Source organism: Liolophura sinensis, chromosome 11 (assembly GCF_032854445.1).
Source record: "Liolophura sinensis isolate JHLJ2023 chromosome 11, CUHK_Ljap_v2, whole genome shotgun sequence".
NCBI classification, from domain to species: Eukaryota; Metazoa; Mollusca; class Polyplacophora; order Chitonida; family Chitonidae; genus Liolophura; species Liolophura sinensis.
Genome location: NC_088305.1, coordinates 29,601,385 through 29,626,955, shown reverse-complemented (window position 1 = coordinate 29,626,955; position 25,571 = coordinate 29,601,385). Strand labels below are relative to the sequence as shown.

At 40.3% G+C, this 25,571-nt stretch overlaps 1 protein-coding gene across 1 annotated transcript; it reads left to right on the top strand.

The window, feature by feature from the left end:
- The first annotated feature begins 14 nt into the window (after positions 1–14).
- On the top strand, positions 15–25,571 carry LOC135477665 (mitogen-activated protein kinase kinase kinase 20-like). The gene is made up of 21 exons (XM_064757848.1): positions 15–123; positions 3,815–4,000; positions 5,484–5,571; positions 6,974–7,072; positions 8,389–8,454; positions 8,817–8,845; positions 9,673–9,756; positions 11,112–11,165; positions 11,902–11,988; positions 12,706–12,835; positions 13,087–13,138; positions 14,631–14,766; positions 15,902–15,946; positions 17,496–17,523; positions 17,974–18,107; positions 18,799–18,861; positions 19,881–19,979; positions 20,635–20,763; positions 21,274–21,348; positions 22,384–22,639; positions 23,747–25,571. Exons 2-21 carry the CDS (start codon positions 3,845–3,847, stop codon positions 24,871–24,873), a joined length of 2,937 nt encoding a protein of 978 aa, XP_064613918.1. The 5' UTR covers positions 15–123; positions 3,815–3,844; the 3' UTR covers positions 24,874–25,571.

Below are 25,571 nucleotides of genomic sequence, written 5' to 3'. Positions count from 1 at the left end.
ACCCTTTTGTGGCATACACATTTCCGCAGGTGCAAGTTCACATTATTGATGTGGTATGACTAGCATTGGTAAAGTTCAAAGATAGAGGCAATGCCGCCGTCTGTCTTCGAGATTGTAGAAAAGGTAACTCTCACATTGTACCCATTTCTGTTTATGCTCATTTTGTTTTCTTTATTTTTTCCAGTCGTATGCTCGCTGTCACAGCATCCTTTCATGACATCGATCCATGGTCATGTCTTCGTTTCCCTGCCAACGGCAACGCCCTCGTGCGATGCAGAGAATATAGCATCCCTATAGGCCATGCATCGCTCGACAGGTCGAAAGTGTGTTGGAAAATTGGATTAGTGAAACAAAACCAACACAAAAGGAGATTTGTAAAGACCAGGTTGATCCTTGTGTTAATCAATGAACCCCATCAGGCATCACAGATGTTTATTGTGAAAAAACTCTACCAGGAGACAGCAACCTCCGCTTTAAAATTCCCAACAAAAGTTATTTCATACAATTTGTAAAATCAGTGTGAATGTGACGTATTCTTATAGCGTTTGATATCACTGCAGTCATATAGATCCACTAACCTAGAAAGACTTGAACTCCTTTTCTTATACTGGCATAATGTCGTTGGAGTCTCGATGCTAACAATGTTAATTTCATACTCAACAAAGGTCCAGGTTGATTGTCTTTGTTATTGAACAGGCCTCGCGCAAATAAAAGACACCAGCCTAAAGACCTGCTTTCCGCACCGCACCTCACCACCACCACCAGACGACGCCACTCAATTTAGAATAGATTTATTATTATAGCCATGAAGGCTTCCCCGGTATACCATCCTCGGCAAACAGCCAGTCTGTGCCGCCACTGGTGTCATGCCAAAGACACCAGCATGACACAGTACACTTTAAATTATACATTATACTGACACTGGGCCAACAGTTAAGTACCATTTTTGGTCTTTGGTATGATCCAATCTGTATGCGGCACAGATTAGGTCACCGAAGCTGGCACATTAATGTCATGTAAGTAAAATAGTAATTAATTAAATGTTCCTTACGAACTGTGTGGAAGACCTGGGTTTAACCCTTTCCATGCGTTTGACGCGTATACGCGTTTTCTGTAGACCACATCAGCTTGCGTTAGACGCGTAAACGCGTAATTTATGCAGGTAGGGAGTTCCGTGATGTAGTTTTTCTGAGAACGAGGCTAGGCTATTCTGGTGACCTGTAAGGGATTCCCCCTTAACTAAAGCCTAAATTTAGAGCGATCTAGCCTCGTTTTCATTTATCCCGACTAGGACTGTTGGGTAAAACTAAGTCAGACTTTGTTTACAAGGCGAGAGGCCAACAAAATGGCGGCGCCCATGCAAGCCGCATGTGAGGGAAGAAAACGTCAGCGATATTCCGCTGAACAAGCTCGTAGCATTATCAGTGACTGGTTGGACGATGACGAATATGATTCGGAAGATAGCCTAGGAAGCAATGACAGTGCAAATAGTGATCACGGAAGTGATTTTGAAGTAGAAGACCAGTTTGATGACGATCATTCAGGCGGTGACAGTTCTCAACACACAGAATCAGAATCAGTTCATTATTGTAGTACATGCGGCTCCCACCCAGCCCTCCACCCAGCCCCCTGTTTTGGCTTGTACCACACTAAAAAAAATTACTAGTGCCGAATAGACCCTGGAATTCATAGGATTCATAAATAAATGAGATTTCATCACCATCAGTTTTATTTTTTGTGGATTTCTGTGGCTATATATACATTGTTTTTTTGAAAATTCATATCTACATAGCATATAGTGCCCTTTTTGCCCTTCCCAATGGGCATCCCTGTGAATGGGTACCGCACTGTTGGTGTTTCAAAAAAAGAGAAATAGAGGATAATTAATTCCCTCTCAGTTCTTGGCTAAAATTATACACTTGACTCTATAAAAACCATAACAAGAGCAAGGATAGCAATTTGATCAAAAAAGCCGTAATTAATTACGCAAGGGCTATATGTTATGTAATATGGAATTACGCATGGAAAGGGTTAAGATTAAGATGACGTCTATCTTAACCCAAGGGAAGACCAGAAGTTAGTGGATCGAGGTGTGGAATATTTCAGTCGGGGATTCGATCTCCGAGACTAAAATTGAAACAGCATTTGTTTATGTCCTGAGTAGCAATTTAAGGGTAGGCCTGCAATAATCAATACTGATCCCATTGTTGCTTCTCTTATATTATATATTATATATGCACAGTGATGGTTTATTGCATGGTGCTTCATGAAGAAAATATCCGGCCAAATCTCAGGGGGGGGAACCACCGGATTGTACTACTTCAGTTGATTTAATATGATTTGATCATATGTTGCTGTTTAATGTCATATGAAATATTCATCATTTATTCAATGTTGGTCAATTTTATGGGTGGTGGAAACCAAACCAGTTGACAAATTACTGAGAAACTTTTCCGTAATGTGATGTACTGAAATGCACACCCTGTTATATGACTTTGGTGGCAGCTGAAAAGTGGAAGACAAGTAGTCTTCCATGGGACGTTAAGCCATGCCAGCAGCCATACAAACTTATAAACCTCTTGACCACGATCCACATGCTCCCTTGTACTGCTTTATAATTTTGACAAACTGGCACACCAATTGTTCCCGACCTTGGATCATGTTTTCAGCACTGCTTCACTGGTCATGTTTCCAGCCCTGATTCACCGGATCATGTTTTCAGCCCTGCTTCATTGGATCATGTTCTCAGCTCTGATTCACTGGTCATGTTTTCAGCACTGATTCACTTGATCATGTTTTCAGCACTGCTTCATTGGATCATGTTTTCAGCACTGATTCACTGGATCATGTTTTCAGCACTGATTTACTGGATCATGTTTTCAGTGCTGCTCCACTGGATCATGTTTTCAGCACTGATTCACCAGATCATTTTTTCAGCACTGATTCATTGGATCATATTTTCAACACTGCTTCATTGGATCATGTTTTCAGCACTGATTCATTGGATCATGTTTTCAGCACTGATTCACTGGATCATGTTTCAGCTCTGATTCACTAGTCATGTTTTCAGCACTGATTCATTGGATCATGTTTTCAGCACTGATTCATTGGATCATGTTTTCAGCACTGATTCACTTGATCATGTTTTCAGCACTGCTTCATTGGATCATATTTTCAGCACTGATTCACAAGATCATGTTTTCAGCACTGATTCACAAGATCATGTTTTCAGCGCTGATTCACTGGTCATGTTTTCAGCTCTGATTCACTGGATCATGTTTTCAGCTCTGATTCACTGGATCATGTTTTCAGCACTGATCCACTAGATCATGTTTTCATCACTGATTCACTGGATCATGTTTTCAGCACTGATTCACTGGATCATGTTTTCAGCCCTGATTCACTGGATCATGTTTTCAGCATTGCTTCATTGGATCATGTTTTCATCACTGATTCACTGGACCATGTTGTCAGCCCTGCTTCATTGGATCATGTTTTCAGCTCTGATTCACTGGTTATGTTTTCAGCACTAATTCACTGGATCATGTTTTCAGCTCTGATTCACCGGATCATGTTTTCAACATTGCTTCATTGGATCATGTTTTCAGCACTGATTCACTGGGTCGTCTTTCAGCACTGATTCACTGGATCATGTTTTCAGCACTGATTTACTGGGTCCTGTTTTCAGCACTGATTCACCGGATCATGTTTTCATCACTGATTCACTGTGTCCAGCATTGCTTCATGGGATCATGCTTTCAGGCCCAGTTTTTTGTATCAGATATTAAACCTTGTTTGTTGGATCATGTTTTAGGAAAGTGGAACAATTGGATAAGACGAGACAATGGACGGAGGGCAGGTTTTCCACCAGATTGAGTTTGACGATCTTCTGTTCTTTGAGCGCTGTGGAGGAGGTGCATTTGGCAGCGTCTATAGAGCGCTGTGGAAGTCTAGAGATAAGGAAGTCGCCATCAAAAAGCTGCTGATGCTGGAGAAGGAGGTGGGTGGTCTTCCTTAGGCGGTGTTAATTTGGTAGGGCTATGAATTGCTATGATTTGGTCCAACTCTGATCTGATAAGGATTTTGTAAAATTTGCTAATTCAGCCTTAAATTTAATTCCGTTTTCTACTTTTTATAGTAATGTTCATTAAACATTGAGGAATTGTAACATGGCAAGAAATCAATTGAATTTTAAAAAGCAATAGATATTTTAAAGCTGTGCACCATATTTACTTTACATTTTGTCAATTTGGGTAGGCCCATTCAGCCTGCCTGACAAATTGTTGTGGTGTATGTAGCTGAAATAATGTCAAAAAGAACTATAAACCCTAAGTAATGTCTGTATAAGATGGCCTTGTTTTGGATACATTCTATGCTTGCTTCACTTTCCATGCCTAATCATAACACTTTTTATGTAAAATCACAAATGTGATGAAAGGCCATAATTGACCGAACACCTGCCTATCAAAATACATCATCAGCCTACTTGTAATTGTTATTGGTTGATGTCAGCATTTTAGCTGACGAAGTTTACTCATCACGTGAACATCTAGTTAGAGCACATTTGTATGGTGTGGTTATTGTTGGTGTATTAAGTGGTCAGTTATTATCTAAGTTTTAATAGCAGCATCTTGACAGCAAATCTTGAGTAGCAGATTGAAGATGAGAGTAAAGGTGTTGACACACCAAATACGGCTGCGTTCAATACACACGGATTCATAATAAGTCTGCATTCTGTCAGTATAGATTTTCCATCGACATACCGCCTTCCCACGGGAATCCATGTGGGCATATTGGATTCCTTTCAATGCGGTTGGGAAAGCGCTGTTTGGTTGGGATTCCTTTCTGAAGGCATCCAGGGGCTTCTGTGGCCGAGGAGGTTGGTAAGCCAGCGTGGCTCAATGACCCAGGAGCCCCACCCCAGTGCAGTCGCCATGAGTTCAAGTCCAGGTCATGTTGGTTCCCTCTCCAGCCATACAGTACGTGGGAATGTCTGCCAGCAACCTGGTTTTGGTTTCCTCCTGTCATATTGCTTCCTGCCATCGTATAAGTGAAATATTCTTCAGTACGGCGTAAAACACCAATCAAATAAATAAATCAAATAAAGGCATCCCAATATGTCATACTGTACTTCCAGTATATTTATTTATTTATTTGATTGGTGTTTTACGCTGTACTCAAGAATATTTCACTTATGCGACGGCGACCAGCATTATGGTGGGAGGAAACTGGACAGAGCCCTGGGGAAACCCACGACCATCCGTAGGTTGCTAGCAGACCTTCTCACATACGGCCAGAGATCCAGTATACATGTAGCTCAGGAAGTCACATACCTGAGTTGAAGCCAGTGTGCAATGAATAATATCTTCTGTGAGTGTGTTCTTAACTGTATTCAATGTAAACTCATACACATTCTGGTTGGGCGTATCAACAGTATAACCTACTATGTGAAGTATTTCATGTGTTCATCTTTATGCTCACAGGCCCAAGTGCTAAGTGTCCTGAGCCACAGAAATATAATCCAGTTTTACGGGGCGGTGACGGAGGAGCCAAATTACTGTCTGGTTACAGGTTTGTACGCTAATAATTTCCCAAGCATTGTAAAAGACCTAAAATCCACTGCGTTAAGAAAAATGCATTTTTATGTGCAGGTTAAGGTTACTGGTATAAAGTATTGTTTTTTTGGGCTGACATCATCTTACCTGGACTTTCCAAGAAGACATTGTAACACCTTTCTAAGGTCAACAGGACTCTCAGGATCCGGGAAAATGATTAATTTTAAATGTAATATGCATCAATGTAATTTTAAGTCATGTACAGTATTCATCCTTTTATGAAATCTGTAGTAAACAGGTATTACAAGGCTTTTATGTTCTTCCAAAGGTATAGTATTACAAGGCTTTTATGTTCTTCCAAAGGTATAGTATTACAAGGCTTTTATGTTCTTCCAAAGGTATAGTATTATAAGGCTTTGTGCTCTTTTAAAGTACAGTATTACAAGGCTTTTTTGTTCTTCCAAAGGTATAGTATTACAAGGTCTTTATGTTCTTCCAAAGGTATAGTATTACAAGGTCTTTATGTTCTTCCAAAGGTATAGTATTACAAGGCTTCTGTGTTCTTCCAAAGGTGTAGTATTACAAGGCTTTTATGTTTTTCCAAAGGTATAGTATTACAAGGCTTTTATGTTTTTCCAAAGGTATAGTATTACAAGGCGTTTATGTTCTTCCAAGGTATAGTATTACAAGGCTTTTATATTCTTCCAAAGTATGTTCTCCTATAGGTGAGCTCTGATATGTATTTATTGATTTATTTATTTATTTATTTCATTTGATTTGTGTTTTAATACTCAAGAATAGTGTATATGAGGGCGCGAGCTCTGGTAGTCTTGCCACCAAATCTAAGTCATGCACATGTGCCTCCACTTGATGCCCTTTTCTTTTAATCAGAAGGTGTTCATATGACCCAGTGGGGTCATAGGTAAGACTTAAAAGTCGCTGTCTTAGGCTGGGTATGGGGGACAATAGGTGAGGGAAAGTGCTCTTCGGTGTTGCCTTACATGAAGTTTGTCAGCTACCGTTTGCCGTCCACCTGTATGGCTTTGGTTTGGTTCTTATGCTACCCAAATTCTTCGCGTATGAAAGAGCAACTTTCAGTGCAATTCATGCACATTTTATAATTTATTTTAGAGATAAAACTACATTTAGGTTGGATTGGCCAGTTTCAGGGCTTTACAAAAAGTATAACTAGAAAAACGCCTGCAGAATATGTTTCAATGCCTTAAACACCTTGCATTCATGCGAAAAGGTTGAAAAATGACAGTAGTACACTTTGTGTGTCATGTACCAATAGGCTCACAAAACAAATATTTTAATGTTAACTTGATTTTGATTAAATTGAGGTTGCTCATATACATCAGTGGATGCTTGAAAATACATTAAATGACATTTGACCTTATTTTGCTTTTACATTTCAGAGTTTGCAGCAAATGGTTCCTTATATGCTCTTTTGCAAAACCCTGCAGCTGTCCTGGACTTCCAGTGCATTCTACAATGGGCAAAAGAAATCGCTTTAGGTAATGTAATCAGACTTTAGGAATAGTATACTTTGGTAATGTTTGCCATGTTCATGGTTTTGCGTCACAAAGATTACCAAGTATACTCTGGTAATGTTTGCCATACTCATGGTTTTAGTCACAAGGATTACCAAGTATACTCTGGTAATGTTTACTGTGCTCATGGTTTTGCGTCACAAAGATTACCAAGTATACTCTGGTAATGTTTGCCATGCTCATGGTTTTGTGTCACAAGGATTACCAAGTATACTCTGGTAATGTTTGCCATACTCATGGTTTTGTGTCACAAGGATTACCAAGTATACTCTGGTAATGTTTGCTGTGCTCATGGTTTTGAGTCACAAGGATTACCAAGTATACTCTGGTAATGTTTGCCATGCTCATGGTTTTAATCACATGGATTACCAAGTATACTCTGGTAATGTTTGCCATGCTCATGGTTTTAGTCACAAGGATTACCAAGTATACTCTGGTAATGTTTACCATGCTCATGGTTTTGTGTCACAAAGATTACCAAGTATACTCTGGTGATGTTTACCATGCTCTTGGTTTTGAGTCACAAGGATTACCCAGTAAATTGAGGGAGGCAGTGTACCCCAAACACTTCAAGGCCAGTTGTTCAAAATTGTACTTAACTTAAGCCAGGCTTAAATCTTAGCACCAGTCTTCTTTGAATGCAAAATCAGTTGAACTTGTGTCCAGACTATAGTTTATACTAGGATTAACTGCCACTTCACTTTTGAACAAATGGGCCCTGGTTTCTACAGCCCTTAACCGTCCTCAATAGCTCAGTTGGTACAGCGTTCGCTTCGGATCCACTACCCTGGGCGGTAGATCTAGGGTCAATCCTGCGTCGGGTCACACCTAAGACCTTAAAAGAGGAAGTTATAACTTCCTCGCAACGACTGGTTGATCTGTATTAGTTTTATGGCTCAGGCAGGGCGGCTTACTTACCATGGGTAAGTCGTCTCAGAGAAGCAGCACTAGATAAAAGAGCAGTGGAAAACCGTCCTGCAACAAGGAGGCACACTACATGCTCTTTAAGGACTGTTGTCTTATCATATGACTGAAAAATTGTACGACATTAAACCCCAAGCACTCACTCACTCACTCTACTGCACCTTCTCTCTGTTGTGTAGTAAAAGTGATAAGTTTTGCAGTATAACAAGTGCTTGTGGTAACCATGTTGTGATGGTTGTTGTCATTTTACTTACATTTTCTCGTTGTGAATTGTCTTTGAGTTCTTGTTTAATTCCCAACAGATCCATTTCATCAGTATATGTACATGTGTACTTTTACTTTCCCTTTCTATATAGGAATGAACTACCTTCATGAAGAAGCCCCTGTTACAGTCATACACAGAGATCTCAAATCAAAGAATGGTGAGATCAAACAACTTTCGTATCCTTGTCCTGATGGCTTGTAACATTAACATACAGTCTCTTGGACACATGGCAAACTCATAAATCTCATATAGAAATGAATTAACCATAAAATTATTACCAGTTTTTATATTGTTTTTTTCGGTTTCTTTGGGTAGTTGCTTTTTGTTGCCTTTCATTAAATATCTCATAAATTTACCTGTACAATTTGTAGTCTCAAAAAGTTTGAATAAGTGAAGATCAGCTAATTTAAAGTCAAAAATCCTTTCAACTTAACACTAATCAATGAAACATAAAAGTTTCTGTTTCTGTGAAATGCACTGATTTATATCTATATGTGTTTGTCTTTTTTGTTTTTGCAGTGGTCATCACAGAAGATTGGACATGCAAGGTAAACAAGTCTCAGTCCTACGAAGTATTGCAGTAAATTTTCACTGAACTGATGTACTTTATTGAATTTCCCATTCTCAGAATAGCAGTGAGATAATTGGCTTTATATGACTCCTGGTTTTCATTCAGTGTACAGTGTGCATTCCTATTTGAAATGTCCCAAAATCTTGCTTTTTGTGATGAAACTTACCGGTAGGATACTATCTTGTCTTCGAGACAAACCTCAAAACACTGTTCTAAGATCATTTCTCAAAATCAGGTAAAAACAGTTCAAACTTAAAGTCATAGGTGGTCTTTTAAAATCAGTAATCTGAGGAGTGTGAATCTAGGTGTGTAAATTACGCTCCATGTCTTAATTCTCTCCAGATTATCGGATTATTGGTCCATTTTGAATTATATGTATGACATGATCTCCCTGTGATTTCACTGTTTTTTAGGCCTTCATTTGGCAATAAGCTGTCAGAGACAGTCATTTTGTCATTTGAGAAGTCGAGAATTCGTTTAAGACACCTTGCAGTCACAAGAGTGAAAGTTGATCAGGAACTTGTGAAGTGTTGGTGGTTTACCCTGGATATTCGGGTTGCCCCAAGTCACAGAGCTGACTGCTTTCAGCAATTATTGAGTCTGGCATGTAACAACAGTCAAATAAATAATTTCATTTTTTTATTTGCTTATAACTACAGGTGTCTTGCCTAAAATGCTGTGTGTCATGGTAATTACAGGTAGGTGCTTAACAGGACTTAGGGATTTGTAAAACAGACCCTGGGAGAAAATAGTTGATTACCTGTAGTACTTCGTTTTCATTATCTGTGTATTGTTTTCCTTCAGATCTGTGACTTTGGTGCTTCACGCTTTATGGGCAGCACAACCAAAATGTCGTTGGCCGGCACGTTCCCATGGATGGCTCCAGAGGTAACGTTAGAGCAGGAGCACATGACACAGTCCAGACCAGGAAACATACTAACCTTGGACCGGTTTCATGAAGCACACTCAGTTAAATAAGCCCTTAACTGCCATGGTTACATATATAGATATTAAGTGCACTTCACTGAGGGATACTTAACACTAAGTATGTTTCATGAAACCGGCCCAGGGCCATGCAATTTAAGTACACATATACCTCCTACTTTTTTCACAAAAGCATTCCTGCTCTTAAACCTACAGTTTGAAAAACAATTTCACTCAGAATAGCACAGTTTAGCAGAATCCTATGAGCAAGGGTATTTTTTGGATTATCTGGTCACCCTGATTTGAACTGCTTTGAACAGAATGATTGTGATGAAAACACCTGGTGATTGGCCAGGCTAGGCCGCTGACATCAGTATTCCCACCATTTTTTTTTTTTAATTCTATCAGGTTTTTTTTAAAATTCATTAGTGCCTGGAAAAGGGTGGCTGCTTACATTCATTGAAGACTACTTGTCTGTCCCAAATCAGGCGTGCAAGTCAACCTGTCATACATGAGAAATTCTGTCAGTTACATTGTTAAAGGCCTATGGTCCTCCACCCGTAAAACTGACCACCTTCAAATGAATTAAAGTGTTTGAATATGATGTTAAACGACTGTCAAATAAATTATGTAAATGTATGAGCTAGACTATTAAAGAAAAAGACCTCTAAAAATCGTAGTAGCTATCACTAATTAGACCACTTAAAACTATACATAAATATACTTTCATTTATTTTTTTAAGATTTTTGTGAAAAGAGTTAAGGGTGCTCATGCATTTGAATTCTAATGTGGGTTTTATGGATCATAGTATCAGAGGTTAGGAACTCTGACATCACAGGGAGTTTTTCAACTCTATTACGACACTGAATGTTAGAATAACTGTTTTTACCCATGTATGAAAGATTACTGAAATAATGTTCCCCAAAAATTCCTTCCTTCTGGTGAATATTAGGAAGACAAGGTGATGTGACATGAAGAGTTCCTTGATACTGTCAGTATGGCTCATATGGCCCACCATAGTTTTCAGATATTGGAATGCTTTTCAACACTCTTAAAAAATCTAAAAAAAATGAATGAAAGTATTTTTACACATAGTTTTCAGTTGTCTGTAAGATGAACCTTACTTCATATTTTAGCTTTCTTTTACCTTAAAGCTCAGGAGTTACAGTATGGTGTCTGTGTATCCGTATGTCTGTGTGTTTGTCACACTTTCAGAAACTGTAACCCCTTTAAAAAAGAATGGTATTGTTCATTTTGCCTGGGTCCTGTCTGTCCCAGATCTGTTTCATTACATTGTGTAGGGGTGTTTGTGTTGTAGGTGATTCAGAGTTTACCAGTTTCAGAAGCTTGTGACACCTGGTCATACGGAGTGGTGAGTTACAACAACGTCAACTGCGGCTTGTGAACTTGACTATACACTCTACAAACTACATGTAATATGTTAAATTTTGATTTGATGGTAGAATAGTCATTCCTACAGAATATTTTGTTTGTATTATGACAGCTCATGCTGGCTTCCTCTTCGGCCATTCGTGGGAAGGTTTTTTTAGCAACCTGCAGATGGTCGTGGGTTTCCCGTGAGCTCTGGTTGGTTTCTGCCCACCATAATGCTGGCCGCCATCATATAAATGAAATATTCTTGAATATTGCTTAAAAAAACACGAATCAAATAAATAAATTAGATTATGACATTTGTTTGCTGTTTCAACAAAGTGCTTTTGTTGGTGTTTAATGCCATATTGTATTTTCAGAGTGATCTGTTCAGGGCATGATCCCACCATGACAATAAAACCTTAAAGGATACAAGTAATATTTGGTTCCATCTTCTAATATTCATTTTAGGATATGTTCTAATGTGGAATGTGCAAAAAAGCCCATCTTTCTTCTTTAGACATAAAAATGTCTTTAAATCGCAGTTTCCATAAGGCCCAAGAGGCCAGTCCCGGAAATGAAATAGCCTGACGTCATGGTGACATCAGCAGTGTCAGAACAAGTTTATTGGTTGAAGCACCAAATATGGGCACTAAGCTCGCCCCATGTTCATTGATAACTTCATTTCCAAACATTTGAACCGTTGTTTGATGGTGTTTTATGATTTCTATGCCCAGGTATTATGGGAACTACTGACACATGAAGTGCCCTTTAAAGACATTGAAGGCTTCCAGGTGGCCTGGCTGGTAGTGGAGAAAGGGGAGGTAAGTCCGCAAGTCTAGTCCCTTAGCAGTTGAAATAATCTAGCAAGCTTCCAGGCTAGGTACGGGAGTTAATTCTTTAATGTATTTTGCACCATATTCTTCAATGTGTTTTCTAGCAGAAAACAATTATAAGGTAAGCCCCATGTCTGACATTTGTATTCCAGCTTTCGGCTAGTAAATATTTCATCTCTTGGATTAGACACCGAAGATTGTTAATAAAGCATCAACGCCACTTGTCAGTGTTTGTTGGGCTTAATTCACCCCCACAATAAAAGAGGCAGTTATTGCTTTATAAGTTTCTTTCTTCTGGTTACCTGTGCTAAACCTTTAACCCATCACTCTTAACTTTCTGTAAACAGTATTTCACCGAAAGTTTGGTATGCAAAACATCATGTACTTTCCGATGCCAGGACTGAAGTTTTGCCGATAAGGTATTAATTGAACTTTACAGAAAGCTCCTGACTGGTCCTATAAGGTTGATGAATCAGTCAGACTCAAGCAAAATGTGTTACGCGAAAAATGCTAAATTTGAGGTGAAATACAGTATTTTGGAAAATAATAATAATAATAATAAATGGCTTCTCCCAGAGCTTTGACCATGTCAAGAGGATTGGTGTGAAATCAGATTTTGATGCAGAAACAGTGATTTTTGCAACTTCATGCAAACTTTCATGAGTTTGACATCTGGAACAAATATGTGGGTTATTATCTTTGCAGAGACTGACCATCCCCAGCACCTGTCCTGACAGCTTTGCTGACCTGATGAGGAACTGCTGGAAGACTGAACCTAAAGAACGTCCCTCCTTCAGGCAGATACTTACCTGTGTGGAGAAGATGTTTTCTGACGGTAAAAGTCAAACTTAACATTTTACTTAAAAATTCTCTCGTCTATCAGACCACAAATATTTGGCCATGAATTCCCCAAAATAAACATCAATACAAAAATGAAGTTAGTAAAGACATTTCCACTTGCTTTTTCCTGTGATCTATCTAAAAGACTAAAGCACTTGGACTGTTTATGCTTTCCTCATTTTATATTTCATCAAACTTGTGAAAAATTGCTGTGTATTATATAAGTATTGATGTTTTGTTTTGCAGTCAGCCTACCCGACCTGACCAATTCCTTCCTGGAGCACAAGGAGATCTGGAAGTAAGTTTACTCACTATTGTTTGCAAAATTTAAGAGTGATGTCGTTGATTGGATCTTAAGACCATCCAACTTTCCAGGGCTTTCTATGCGGTCTGCAGTTGTCTCCCCCTGAGTTTGCATGCAATGTTCTTTCCTCCATAGATGCCAAAGATGTCTGTTTCCGAATTCTTTCAGTGACTTGAAGAGACAGACATAAAGATTGCACAATATTAAATGTTAATGTTTCAGTTAGTATTGCCCTCGTACTAACATTTTCAGCTTTTGAACAATCCGTAATCCTTGCCCAGGCACATGGTATAAGTTTCAAATCACCTTGTACATGTGGAAGAAAACACCTCCACTAATGTTCGGCTCAGTATTATCCCTGAAATTGCTGACAGTTTATAAAATCATTACCATTCATTCGTTTGTTCCAAACTGGCATTTATTCTGTGCGTCACGGTGTGACTTGAAAAGTTCTGTGGCTCATGGTGTTATTCAAACGATTTAACAGAAGACTACATGGTTCAGATTCTTTTCTTTAATTTGCCTGAACAGAAGAGTTGCTGGTTCAATCCCAGCCTCAGTCACTGGCTGCATTGTTGGCTTTGATTAACTTTGCTTGTTTATGTCGATGTACATGAAGGTGGAAATCACTTGATTCCACCAAAAAGGACACATTCTCATTGACAATGTAATTTACGATAATTTTTACAACTTTTTCATCCACCTCTGCAACAAATATTTTTAAACATTCTGAGAGGGCTATCTGGTGTGGAGAAATAATTAGCTCGTTTTAATTTAGTTTTAATTTTTGGTGGATAAATGGATACGCAGATGATTATTTGTCGTGACTCATTCTTGTCTATTGTTGTGGTTGTCATGGTAACCAGATAGTCATTTTCCTGTTATAGACTATATAAATAGATATGATTTCAAGTCCGAGCTATAACTCCAACTGTTTTCTGCAAAGAGTTTTAATTTTTGGTGGATACACACACGCACAGATTACGATGTGTCACAACTCACATTTATTCATTTCCATGTTTGTTATTGTTTACCAGATTGCCAATTTCCCTATATATACTATATAAATAGATACGATTTCATGTCCAGGCTATAGCTCCAACTGAGTAATCTTCATTTTTGGTGGATATATAAGAGATGATGATGTGTTGCGACATACATTTGTCCATTTCTGCAGTTGTTCAGGTTTGTTTTGGTGTATGGAGCGGTATTTTCTTAATAATTGCATGCATAAATTCCACTCAAAAAAGTTCTTTAGTGGTTGAAAAGGTTGACGATTTACAGTAGCCGAGCGTACAAGCAAAACATTTGACTACATTTAACAGTCAGAATAACCCCAAATAAACAAGGTATTTCCACATACAGTAGTCGGTCGTCTTTCTACTGATACTTGTTTAATTTTTCCCCCATTTAGACCAGACAAACACACACACACACAAACAAAAATAAGTGATCGTTTATCATAATTTGTTTCTCTTGCTTTTAGGAAAGAAATTCAGCTGACACTGGATCGCCTGAAGAAAGCTGAAAGAGACCTGAGTGCAAAAGAAAGAGAACTTCGTGAGAGAGAAGTGAAACTACAGCAACGAGAGGAAAACCTTGAACAGCAGTTTAAAGTTGTCGTTAGTATTATCTTTCTTGTAATGTACACACAAAGTACAACAATTAAATGTTCAGTTGTAGTGGTAATAAATTAGTATATAAATAGTATGTAAAGGATTGAACCTCATGCTGGAAGGCCTGACAGCAACCTGCGGATGGTTGGGGGTTTTTTTGGTGTTTTTTTTGTATCTGTTCTGTTTCCTCTCTCCATAATGCTGGGGCCATCGTATGAGTGAAATACTCTTCAGTACTGTGAAAAGCACCAATCAGGTAAATAAGTAAATGGGTTGGTGGTAACGAGCTTTAAACCTGTGCCAGATAGTTTGCATAAAGACTGATATTTGATAAAGACCAGGAACAAACCGAAATGCATTCATAGGGGGCAAGGATTGTGATGGATAAACCACAGTACAGTACTCTGGGACCGAGGGGGTTAGCATGCCAGCATGACGCAGTGACTCAGGAGCCTCCCCTGCCAATGTGGCTGCTGGGAGTTTAAGTCCAGCTCATTCTGGCTTCCTCTCCAGCTGTACGTGGGAAGGTCTGCCAGCAACCTTCGGATGGCCATAATGTTGGCCACCGCCGTATAAGTGAAATATTCTTGAGTACAGCGTAAAATATCAATCAAATGAAGTAATAGTACTCATGTACAGTGTATTGAAGTTTTCTGACTGAGCATGGTTACGGGTGTCTCATACAGGCTAGAAGAGTTCTTGTGTTCAGATTTGGGTCAATCATGACTTCACATCGGGAAGTTTTGGGATGTCTTTTGGAAGGTGCAGTAGCCTGAACTGTGCTGTGACCTGTTATTTGTTCAATGCTGTCTGGCTGTGAGAAATGTTCTAGCCTGGTCTGGGACAGATAATATGTAAAGATTCCTGGGCTTTCACAGCTCATGGGACGTGATGACAATAAGTAGTTGAAGGCAGTCATTTGCCTGTTTTGTACTGTCTAATACTCATTTAAGACCACCTTGTCTTCCACCAGTATGGTGTGTGTATCTGTTGTTATTGTAATGTTTATTAGTGCATTGCCAAAGGTCGGTTTCCTGTACCCATAAAATTTACCGCCATCATATAAGTAAAAAATTCTTGAGCATTGAACAACAGTGATATAAATAAATAAATAAATGAATTACACCGGTTGTTGTTGTAGAAGCTGGACTCATATGATGTGCAGACATGGAGGGAGGTAGATGTGGTAAGTCTGATCTCTGAAGGTAAACACAAGTATGGTAAACGATCTTAACTTTTGTCCTAAAAAAAATGTGTTTTTAGAGCCAAGTAAATGCCATCAAATAAGTGTGATATTAGTGTTAAATAATAACATATAACATGGAGTATAGCATTTACCCCAATCAAATAATAAACGAGGTAATGAAAGCACATAATACATTATAGGACATACACACTTCCATGTGGGAAAAACCGTGAAGTGCTGGCCAAATGCATGTGGTTTTCTACAGATACTTCAAAACAACAACAAGAGTTTAATCCACCTACGCAAAGGACAAACGGGGCCTCCGTGGCTCAGTTGGTTAGCGCGCTAGCGCAGCGTAATGACCCAGGAGTCTCTCACCATGCGGTCGCTGTGAGTTCAAGTCCAGCTCATGCTGGCTTCCTCTCCGGCCGTAAGTGGGAAGGTCTGCAGCAACCTGCGGATGGTCGTGGGTTTCCCCCGGGCTCTGCCCGGTTTCCGCCCACCATAATGCTGGCCGCTGTCGTATAAGTGAAATATTCTTGAGTACGGCGTAAAACACCAATCAAAAAAAAAAAAAAAAAAAAAAATCAAAGGACAAACAAAACGGTTACTATAGAAGTTTTGTGAAAACCTGCTTTGGCTCTTCTGATCAATGCGGCAGGTCCCGATAGCTCAGTTGGTACATCCTCGGCTTCGGGGTTGGTATGTCCAGGGTCAATCCTGGGTCGGGTCTCACTTAAGCTCAGTTGGTACATCCTCGGCTTCGGGGTTGGTATGTCCAGGGTCAATCCTGGGTCGGGTCTCACTTAAGCTCAGTTGGTACATCCTCGGCTTCGGGGTTTGTATGTCCAGGGTCAATCCTGGGTCGGGTCTCACTTAAGCTCAGTTGGTACATCCTCGGCTTCAGGGTTGGTATGTCCAGGGTCAATCCTGGGTCGGGTCTCACTTAAGCTCAGTTGATACATCCTCGGCTTCGGGGTTGGTATGTCCAGGGTCAATCCTGGGTCGGGTCTCACTTAAGCTCAGTTGGTACATCCTCGGCTTCGGGGATGGTATGTCCAGGGTCAATCCTGGGTCGGGTCTCACTTAAGCTCAGTTGGTACATCCTCGGCTTCGGGGTTTGTATGTCCAGGGTCTATCCTGGGTCGGGTCTCACTTAAGACCTTAAATGAAGAAGTTAGAGCTTCCTCGCTTGGTGTTCGGCATTAGGAAGATGGTTCAATGACTGCTTGTATCAGTATCAGTATAATGGCTCGGGTGGGGTGGCTTGCTTGCCTTCGGTAAGTCGTCTCAGTGAAGCAGCACTATACAAAAGAGTGGTGGAAATCTGTCCTGCAACAAGGAGGCACATGACACATGAAGGCACATGAAGGATTCCTTCGTCGTCATATGACTGAAAAACTGTACAACGTTAAACCCCAAGCACTCACTCACTCTTTTGATCATTTCAATCAATGAATCAGTCAATTTGCTTTGCAGCCAACTTTAAAATTTATATTGTGCTGTACACTTTGATTTGGTCATGTTTATTTTCTGTTCATTTTGCTAGTGCCAGTGGATTTTGCAGTTAGCTAATGGTAAGTCACTACATCCAGTGCCTTGGCTTGCTCTTCTGCATTTGTGGAATTGTTTGTTGAAATAGAAGTGACAAAGGGTGTTCCTAATTGTAACCATGTGCAGAATTATAAACAAACCCAGTCTTGATTTCTAGTAATGCCCTAACTATATATGTCACAGATTTGTCTAGTTACCAGGCAGTGATGCCTGACACTTATCTATATGCAAATGAGATGGGAAACAATTTAAAGGAAGTGCATATAATTCAGATTCCAAAATATGAAGAAAAAAAATACGAAAAAAATTTTCAGATCCGCAGATGAAAAGGTTTGGAAATTAACAGCAGAAAGAACTCCCTTGTAAATCTGCTTCAGAAAAATTCATCAAAAGCTTTCAATTTCATCTTTAAAACATCACAGGTTTATTTTGAATTTAAATTTTGAAATCACTAGATATTTGTTGTCCTGCAGATCATCCTGACCTGGCCGAGTATGCTGAACTGTTCATGAAGAACAACATCAACGGGAAGCGCTTGTTACGTATGACCCAGGCTGACCTCAAAGACATGGGCATTTCATCTGTCGGGCACATCCTTGATCTCTTTGTACGTATTTAGTTATTTATTTATTGACTTGAGTGGTGTTTCACGCAATAATATTTCACTTATACAACGGCAGCCAGCAATGTGGTGGGATGAAACCGGGGCAGAGCCCCAGAGGAATTCCACAACCATTCGCAGACTGCTGGCAGACCTTCCCATGAAGAGAAAGCCAGCAAGAGCTGGACTTGAACTCCTTGAACCACATTTGCCTGTTTCTATTTAATGATGATATTGAACTTTTAGTCTACACCCAAATAATTGCGTCCACATTATCTATGATATTGTTCAAATCTAAATATCTACTGCAAGTGTCACCACACTAGTGAAAATACTAGTTTGACTGGGATTCAATAACTAGCCTTTAAGCTCTACCAACTGAACTGTCCAGCCAGATGGCAATGGCATGCTTGGTGAGGGCCATAATTTTCATTGGACTCATCCAAAATTTCACTGTTAGAGATTCAATACAAAATAAATATTAATGTATTCCCTGATGATGGTTATAGCAATTACTTTTATAATTCCTCTGTTTTATTAGAGCTTAAAATTTTTTATCCTGAATTATGAAACATTATTGTAAATCTTTCTACATTTGTTGTGACACTTTTGAAATAAATGTAAATGTGTTGTGACTTATGATTTCAATGTGGATTTTTTAAAACTTTATAAATTTTCCTTGATTTTTTTTTTACAGACCGAAATTGAACTGCTCAAAGCACACAATTACAGGCTGTTGAATTTTCCACCTCTATCAGTGGTAAGTGAAAACCTGATAAAGTCGTAGTGTAGTGTGAATATTTCAATTATTCAAGTATATTGACCATGAGATAGCTACATGTTACCTCTACATTAGTGTTCTGACAGCATTCCCAAGGATCCTCGTCCTTCCAGCTATCCTTTTCCTTCCAGCGATCCTCGTCCTTCCAGCTATCCTTTTCCTTCCAGCGCTCCTCGTCCTTCCAGCTATCCTTTTCCTTCCCAAGGATCCTCGTCCTTCCAGCTATCCTTTTCCTTCCAGCGATCCTCGTCCTTCCAGCTATCCTTTTCCTTCCAGCGATCCTCGTCCTTCCAGCTATCCTTTTCCTTCCAGCGATCCTCGTCCTTCCAGCTATCCTTTTCCTTCCAGCGATCCTCGTCCTTCCAGCTGTCCTTTTCCTTCCAGTGATCCTCATCCTTCCAGTGATCCTCCTCCTTCCCAAGGATCCTCGTCCTTCCAGCGATGTATTTTTGACGTGCTTTATGCTCATCTTGATATTATTGCACAAATCTAACGCTGACCATGTACAATACATGTATAAATGTCCTCTTAATTCCTCAACCATTTCGTATATGAAATATCAAGCTTCAGTGCAATTTATGCACATTTTTAATTTGATTTTAGACACAAACCTACATTGGTTGGATTAGCCAGTTTCAAGGGTTCACAAAAAGTATAATTTTATCAGTGAACAGGTATTAATGCCTTCAGAATGTGATTGAGTAAACACCTGTCAGACGTATTAAAAGGTTGAAGAATTACACAATACTTATAGACATGTACAAGAGCTCTTCCGTGTTTGGTGGGAATGAAGTGTGAGATCATTGTGTCTTATGCGCCAAACACATAACTAGAATGACACATACAACGGCAATAGCATTTAAACATTTTCATGTTGTTCTGAGCAAACAAAAAGTTCTAAGATGAAAAATAGATATGCCACAGAATTTTAAGGCACTTTTTTGAGGCTGACATTTATTGAGCAGTCGTGTGATGAGTGCTTGTGTCTTCACTTCCAGATCTCCACACCGTCCAAAGTCCAGCAGATGAACTCCTATCAGTGCGTGAAAGTCACTCTCATGTTTGGTCACCACATTAGGCTGGGTGCCTCACCGCAGGTAACTCACCTTCTTACCTGAAAGGGTGGTAGGTATATATAAATGGCGAGTAGCAGCCATTTTTTGCCAAGCAACTTTGGCACAGCATCAAACACCAATGACAAAAAGCTTCATTTGAACTATGCACATGAATACATCATGTCTGTGTTGTGTGAATGTGTACAATGTATCAACACTGGGCTTTATGAAAAATTTATAAATAGTAAAAGAACTGACTGTGGGGTATACACAATTCATCAGTCAAGTAAGAATTTTGTTTTCATTTTGTTAATTAAAGAGACTAGAGTGATTCACTTCACCAATGCAGTGGACGTGTTCAAAGCCAGGTCATGCTGGCTTCCTTTCCGCTCGTACGTGGGAAGGCCTGCGAACAACCTGCAGATGGTCGTGGGTTTTCCCTGGGCTCTGCCAGGTTTCCGTGCACCGTAACGACATCCACCATGATATGAGTAAAATATTCTTGAGTATGGCGTAAAATTTCTGTGAAATAAATAAATCAAATCAAATGGTTCGTTAAAATGAGGGGTAGTCTTTGAAAATTTTGGATGCACCCAAATTATGGCCATGCACCAGAATAGACGGTACGACCATTTTAGAGTAATCTAAAAGCCTGTCAGTCTAAAGTTAGCTACTTGTAAAGAACGCAATTTTACAGGAACACAAGTGGAAGATGTATTTGGAGCTGGATGAAGATAGTGAAAGTGAAACTAACCCACTGATGTGCATCAGAGATGTGACTTTCACTCGTAGATCTCCTCCTCATGACAGCTTTAAGGTTTCTCATGTGAGTATAAAGGGCCAATCAAGTGAAACTAATGAGTGTCTGTTCATGATGTGACCTTCACCAGTAGATCTGCCCTGTGGGTCAGGAGGTTTATCAGGCACTTAACAAATGTCGGTGGTTTATTCCGGCCACTCTGTTTCTTCCACTAATAAATCTTGTGTATGGTTGAGCGCGCTAATCAAAGGAGAATAACTCAAGCGTGATCCTCCATTGTTGATGCCCTGCATATCTTTGTTGTGTATTGGACTCCATGTTTAAGGTAAATGTTTCAGTAGTGTATGCGTTGAGCTGAAGTTTTGCATCCATGTGTCTCCTATAGGCAAGCCTGAGTTTGTGTGGGGTTTGTCTATGTGTCTGTCCATCTGGCTCACATTTCCCTGCAATATCTGCTACAAATATTGTCTGATTTTTTTATAATTTTGTGAGCAGCTTAATGTTGTGGCCCCTCAGATCAAGTTCCTAAAAGTGCGATGTAAATGTGCTGAACTTGTTGCGTGTGTATTTTGGCAGCCACCTTACATTATGGAGAAGTGGTGTGTAGGGATTGGTCCTGACATGGTGATAGACTGTACCGTCTCGTACGAGGTATGTGTAAATTCTGTATTTGATCCGTTCTTCCTTTGCTCGTAAAGCTCAAGGTTCCATCAACTTTCATGAATATCAGTTAATTATTGGCTAGGACTTCTGCTGACCAGGGCTAGATTTTCCTGGAAGATGATAAGCCCTTCATCAATAAGGACATGGGCAAGTCCAGCTCATGCTGGCTTCCTCTCCGTCCGTACGTGGGAAGGTCTGTCAGCAACCTGCAGATGGTCGTAGGTTTCCCCCGGGCTCTGCGCAGTTTCCACCCACCATAATGCTGGCTGCCGTTGTATAAGTGAAATACTCTGGAGTATGGCGTAAAACACCAATCAAATAAATACATAAATCAGTAAATAAATAAGGACATGGGTTCAGTTCCACCTGGTACTAATTTATCTGCCAATTGAAACTGGAAAGAAAGCAGATTGTAGCCATGTGGTGGAAATGCTTACCTTTCAATCACTACGTGAGACAACATGTGGGTTCAATCCCACTCCTGGTCAATGAATTTTTGTTGGCCTGGCCGTGGTGGGAAGAAGCTGTTAACAGTGTGAAATATGTGAGAATACATGAGAAAGTTTGTCAGTAACTTACCACAGCTATGTGGTTTACTCCAGGCAATCCAATTTCAACCACTCATGAAACTGGCCACTGTTGCATAAACTTCTTGAGTGTGGTGTTCAACAACCATCAAATAAATACTAACTTAAATCAAGGTGTTTGTGAGGTTCTTGGTAAAGTGGCATGGTTTTCCCACCTATGCTGCATGGTTTTCTCCACTCTTTCTTTGCAGGAATACTGTGAGAGAAGTGAAATACTCTAAACTGTAAACACCAATCATATCTATAAGTAAATAGTTAACAATTTTGCAGGGTACATACCAGGTTTAGGGTATATGTATGCTGTTGGATCTAAAAGACAAATATTTAAATAAATAAATAAATAAAAGACAAATAACCAAACCAAGTCACAAACATAATATGTCTTTTACAGAGTCAACCTGACAATAATTCTAACCATTGATGTTTGTCTTCTTAGACTGACAAAGTGAAGAAACCCAAGTCCACAAAATATAGCCACAAGATTGACCCATCAGGCCAGTCATCCACTTCCCAGAGAGACGTCACCTTGACCCTCCACCCCTCCATGGGCACAAGCGATTCAGGGTTTGACACGCCCCCCTTGTCCTATCAGTCCTATCAGTCATGTCAGTCCGTCGTCAGCAGCCACAAGCCTCAGCCCCAGGGGGTGTGGGACAGACCCCAGTTTCACGTCAGTGTCCCCAGGAATAAAAGTGAGTCATTAAAACTGAGTATGATCTTCCACCGCGATAATTCTTACGGGTAAGTTTATTTGCTTTGGATTGGTGTTAAATGCCCCACTTGTCAATTTTTCACTTCCACGCCTTCAGGTTTTATGGGTGGAGAATGCTGGAGTTCACCACATAGTTTTGCCAGATATCTCCTGACAAAGCTTAAAGCTGCAGCTAAATGAACAAGACCTGGATTTGAACTTACATTCCTGTTTATCAGTTAGTTAAACAGCTGTGGTGAGAAGACCTCGTCACAATGTTACGTGCTAAGAGATTCCGCTTAGGATGCTTCTGAACCTGCTTTAAGATAACTCGCTATTTTGCATAAATGTTTGTTGGGGGTGATTTAACTGACCCTCCACAAAGGTTTACTCTAGAGTTTTTATGGGGCTTTTGATGCCGTCTCTTTTCCTTTTCTCCTTGGTTTTCTCTCAAGGTTTATATGTTTAAAATCCAAATTTTTTTCATTATTCAGACTGAAAAGAAAAAAACAAATAAATTTCCCTACTGACCTACCCTGTTTGTTCTGATAGGGTTTGGATACCTCAACAAACAGTTTGTTTGGGGTGGCCTGAATCATGTAGCATTATCTGTCATGTGGTGTCAAATCTGACTTACCAGCCCGGATAGCACAGTTGGTAGAGCGTCCGCTTCGGGGCCGGTAGATCCAGGATCAATCCTTGATCGAGTCACACCTAAGACTTTAAAAGAGGAAGTTGTAACTTCCTCGCTTGGCATTCAGCATGAAGGGGATAGTGCAACGACTGGTTGACCCGAATCAGTATAATGGCTCGGGCGGGCTGGCTTACTTGCCCTCGGTAAGTCGTCTCAGTGAAGCAGCACTAAATAAAAGAGCGGTGGAAATCCGTCCTGCAACAAGGAGGCACATTACACGTACATGCACCCTAATGATTCCTTCGTCGTCATATGACTGAAAAATTGTTGTGTACGACGTTAAACCCCAAGCACTCACTCACTCACTCACTCAAATCTGACTTAGCATATCTGTGTTTGGATTACACATCTTCCCCACTCAGGCTCATATTTTAAACTGATGCTTATTAGAACTTCGTACTTGTGATGTTCTAGATCCGAATGTGTGGTCCAGTGTTGTGATGGGGCGGAAACCCTCCGTGCCAAATATCCCTGCCTCTTTCTCTCCAAAGCCTATCCCGGGCACAGCTAAGTCACTGCCGCCTTTCCCCTGGCTCACTCACGTCATGTCAGACTCTGATATCCAATACTCCCGGAGCAACAACAACATTGGTAGCTCACAAACCCAGAAGAGCTCTGCTGCCAAGGGAGACAACCTTGCTGGCTTCTCTGACAGTGATTCTGATGGAAAGCCTCAAGATCCTCTGAACTTGAGTTATGCAGAGGTTTGCTGTAAGTGTAAGAGCTCAATGAAGCCCCAGGGTCACTCACCCAGGGCACAGGCCAGTGGTAACAAAGATGTGATGAAGACGGACGTAGACACGCGTAGGTCCAAGAGCTTTAGTCATGTTCAAGAGTCCGCCAATCACAACAGGAGAGGAAGAGGAGGAAGGCGTGGCCGTGGGAGGGGATACAGTCCTCAGTGGCAAGGTGGGCGTGGCTACCGAAATGATTGGCAGTTTGAGGGAGGTCCAAGAAGGGGGTTTGACCAGCGACAGAAGAGGGGCTCATGGAGAGGAAGAGGACAAGGGGGGCAGATCAGCGACAGGAATTTTCGTCGAAGCTTCAGTGACCAAGATGAGGCTGTTCAGCCCTCGAATGATCCGCCATACAGGAGGGTGCAGAGTGGGGGTCACACTTACCACCGTAAAGACAACAGCCTGACCGGGAGTAGTATGTCCAAGAAGTTTGCGCACTCCAATTCGCCAGTACTCCACGAGGGTCCGGAGGAAAGTAGCAGGGAGCACAGGCAGGCTAGAGGAGACGAGGTATTCGAGGATGCAAAATGGGAAAGCGTGGAAAAACGAAGACACAGGCATCGGCACTATCCTGACCAGCATAGCTACAGAGATTCTGTGGAGTCCAGAACAGAAACTGGGTCAAGGTCAGAAATAGGGTTAAGGGCAAGGACAAACTCAGGGCCTAAACCAGACCTTGGTTCAAATTCTAATTTAGGGTCAAGAACAAAGTCAGGGACAAGGTTAGGGACTGATGCGAGGGAGAATAAAACGGGAGGTGATAAAGGTCGTCAACAGTGTGCTGATAGCAAAAGTTCTTCGTAAATAAGCAAGCGGTGTTATATGGAAACATTTAGCATGTAATGTGACTATTGTACATTGGAGAGGGAGTGTGCTGGAATTTTTTACCCTTACAAGTACCCTAATTCCTCAACCTTTCCACATATGACAGAGCAACTTTCAGTGCAATTTAGGCATATTTACGATTAGATTTTGGAGACAAAACTGCATTGGTTGGATTCCGAAAAAAGTATTATTACTCTTCACGGAATAATGCCAGGGGAATATCCTTGAATAAACAGCTTGCAAACATGCGAAAAGGTTGACGAATTACAGTAAGTCATTTCTTATTAGTATATCACATGTCCAAAGTGAACAGATTTCACACAAGTTATTATCTTGCCATGTGTAGATCATCAATGAAATGTATTAAGTGAAAAGTCTTAAATTTGCCAGTTCACTGGCTGTTTGCATAAAGTAATTGCAGCCTAACTCGATCGTAACTACCATGGTGACACATGTTAAAAGCATATGTTGCAGTGGTATTTTTAAGTTACAGTCAACTTAGGCTACGATGGCTTTCTGCAATAGGCCCCTGGACATTTGATGTACAACAGCGTGCTGCTTGATTATGTTGTTTGTGTTAAACATGCAATGTTTTATTATTGCAAGTGTCTAATGTAGATATTTTAATCTGAAACATGACTGTCCTTGTCCCGATCTCCATCATTCAAGCACATGAC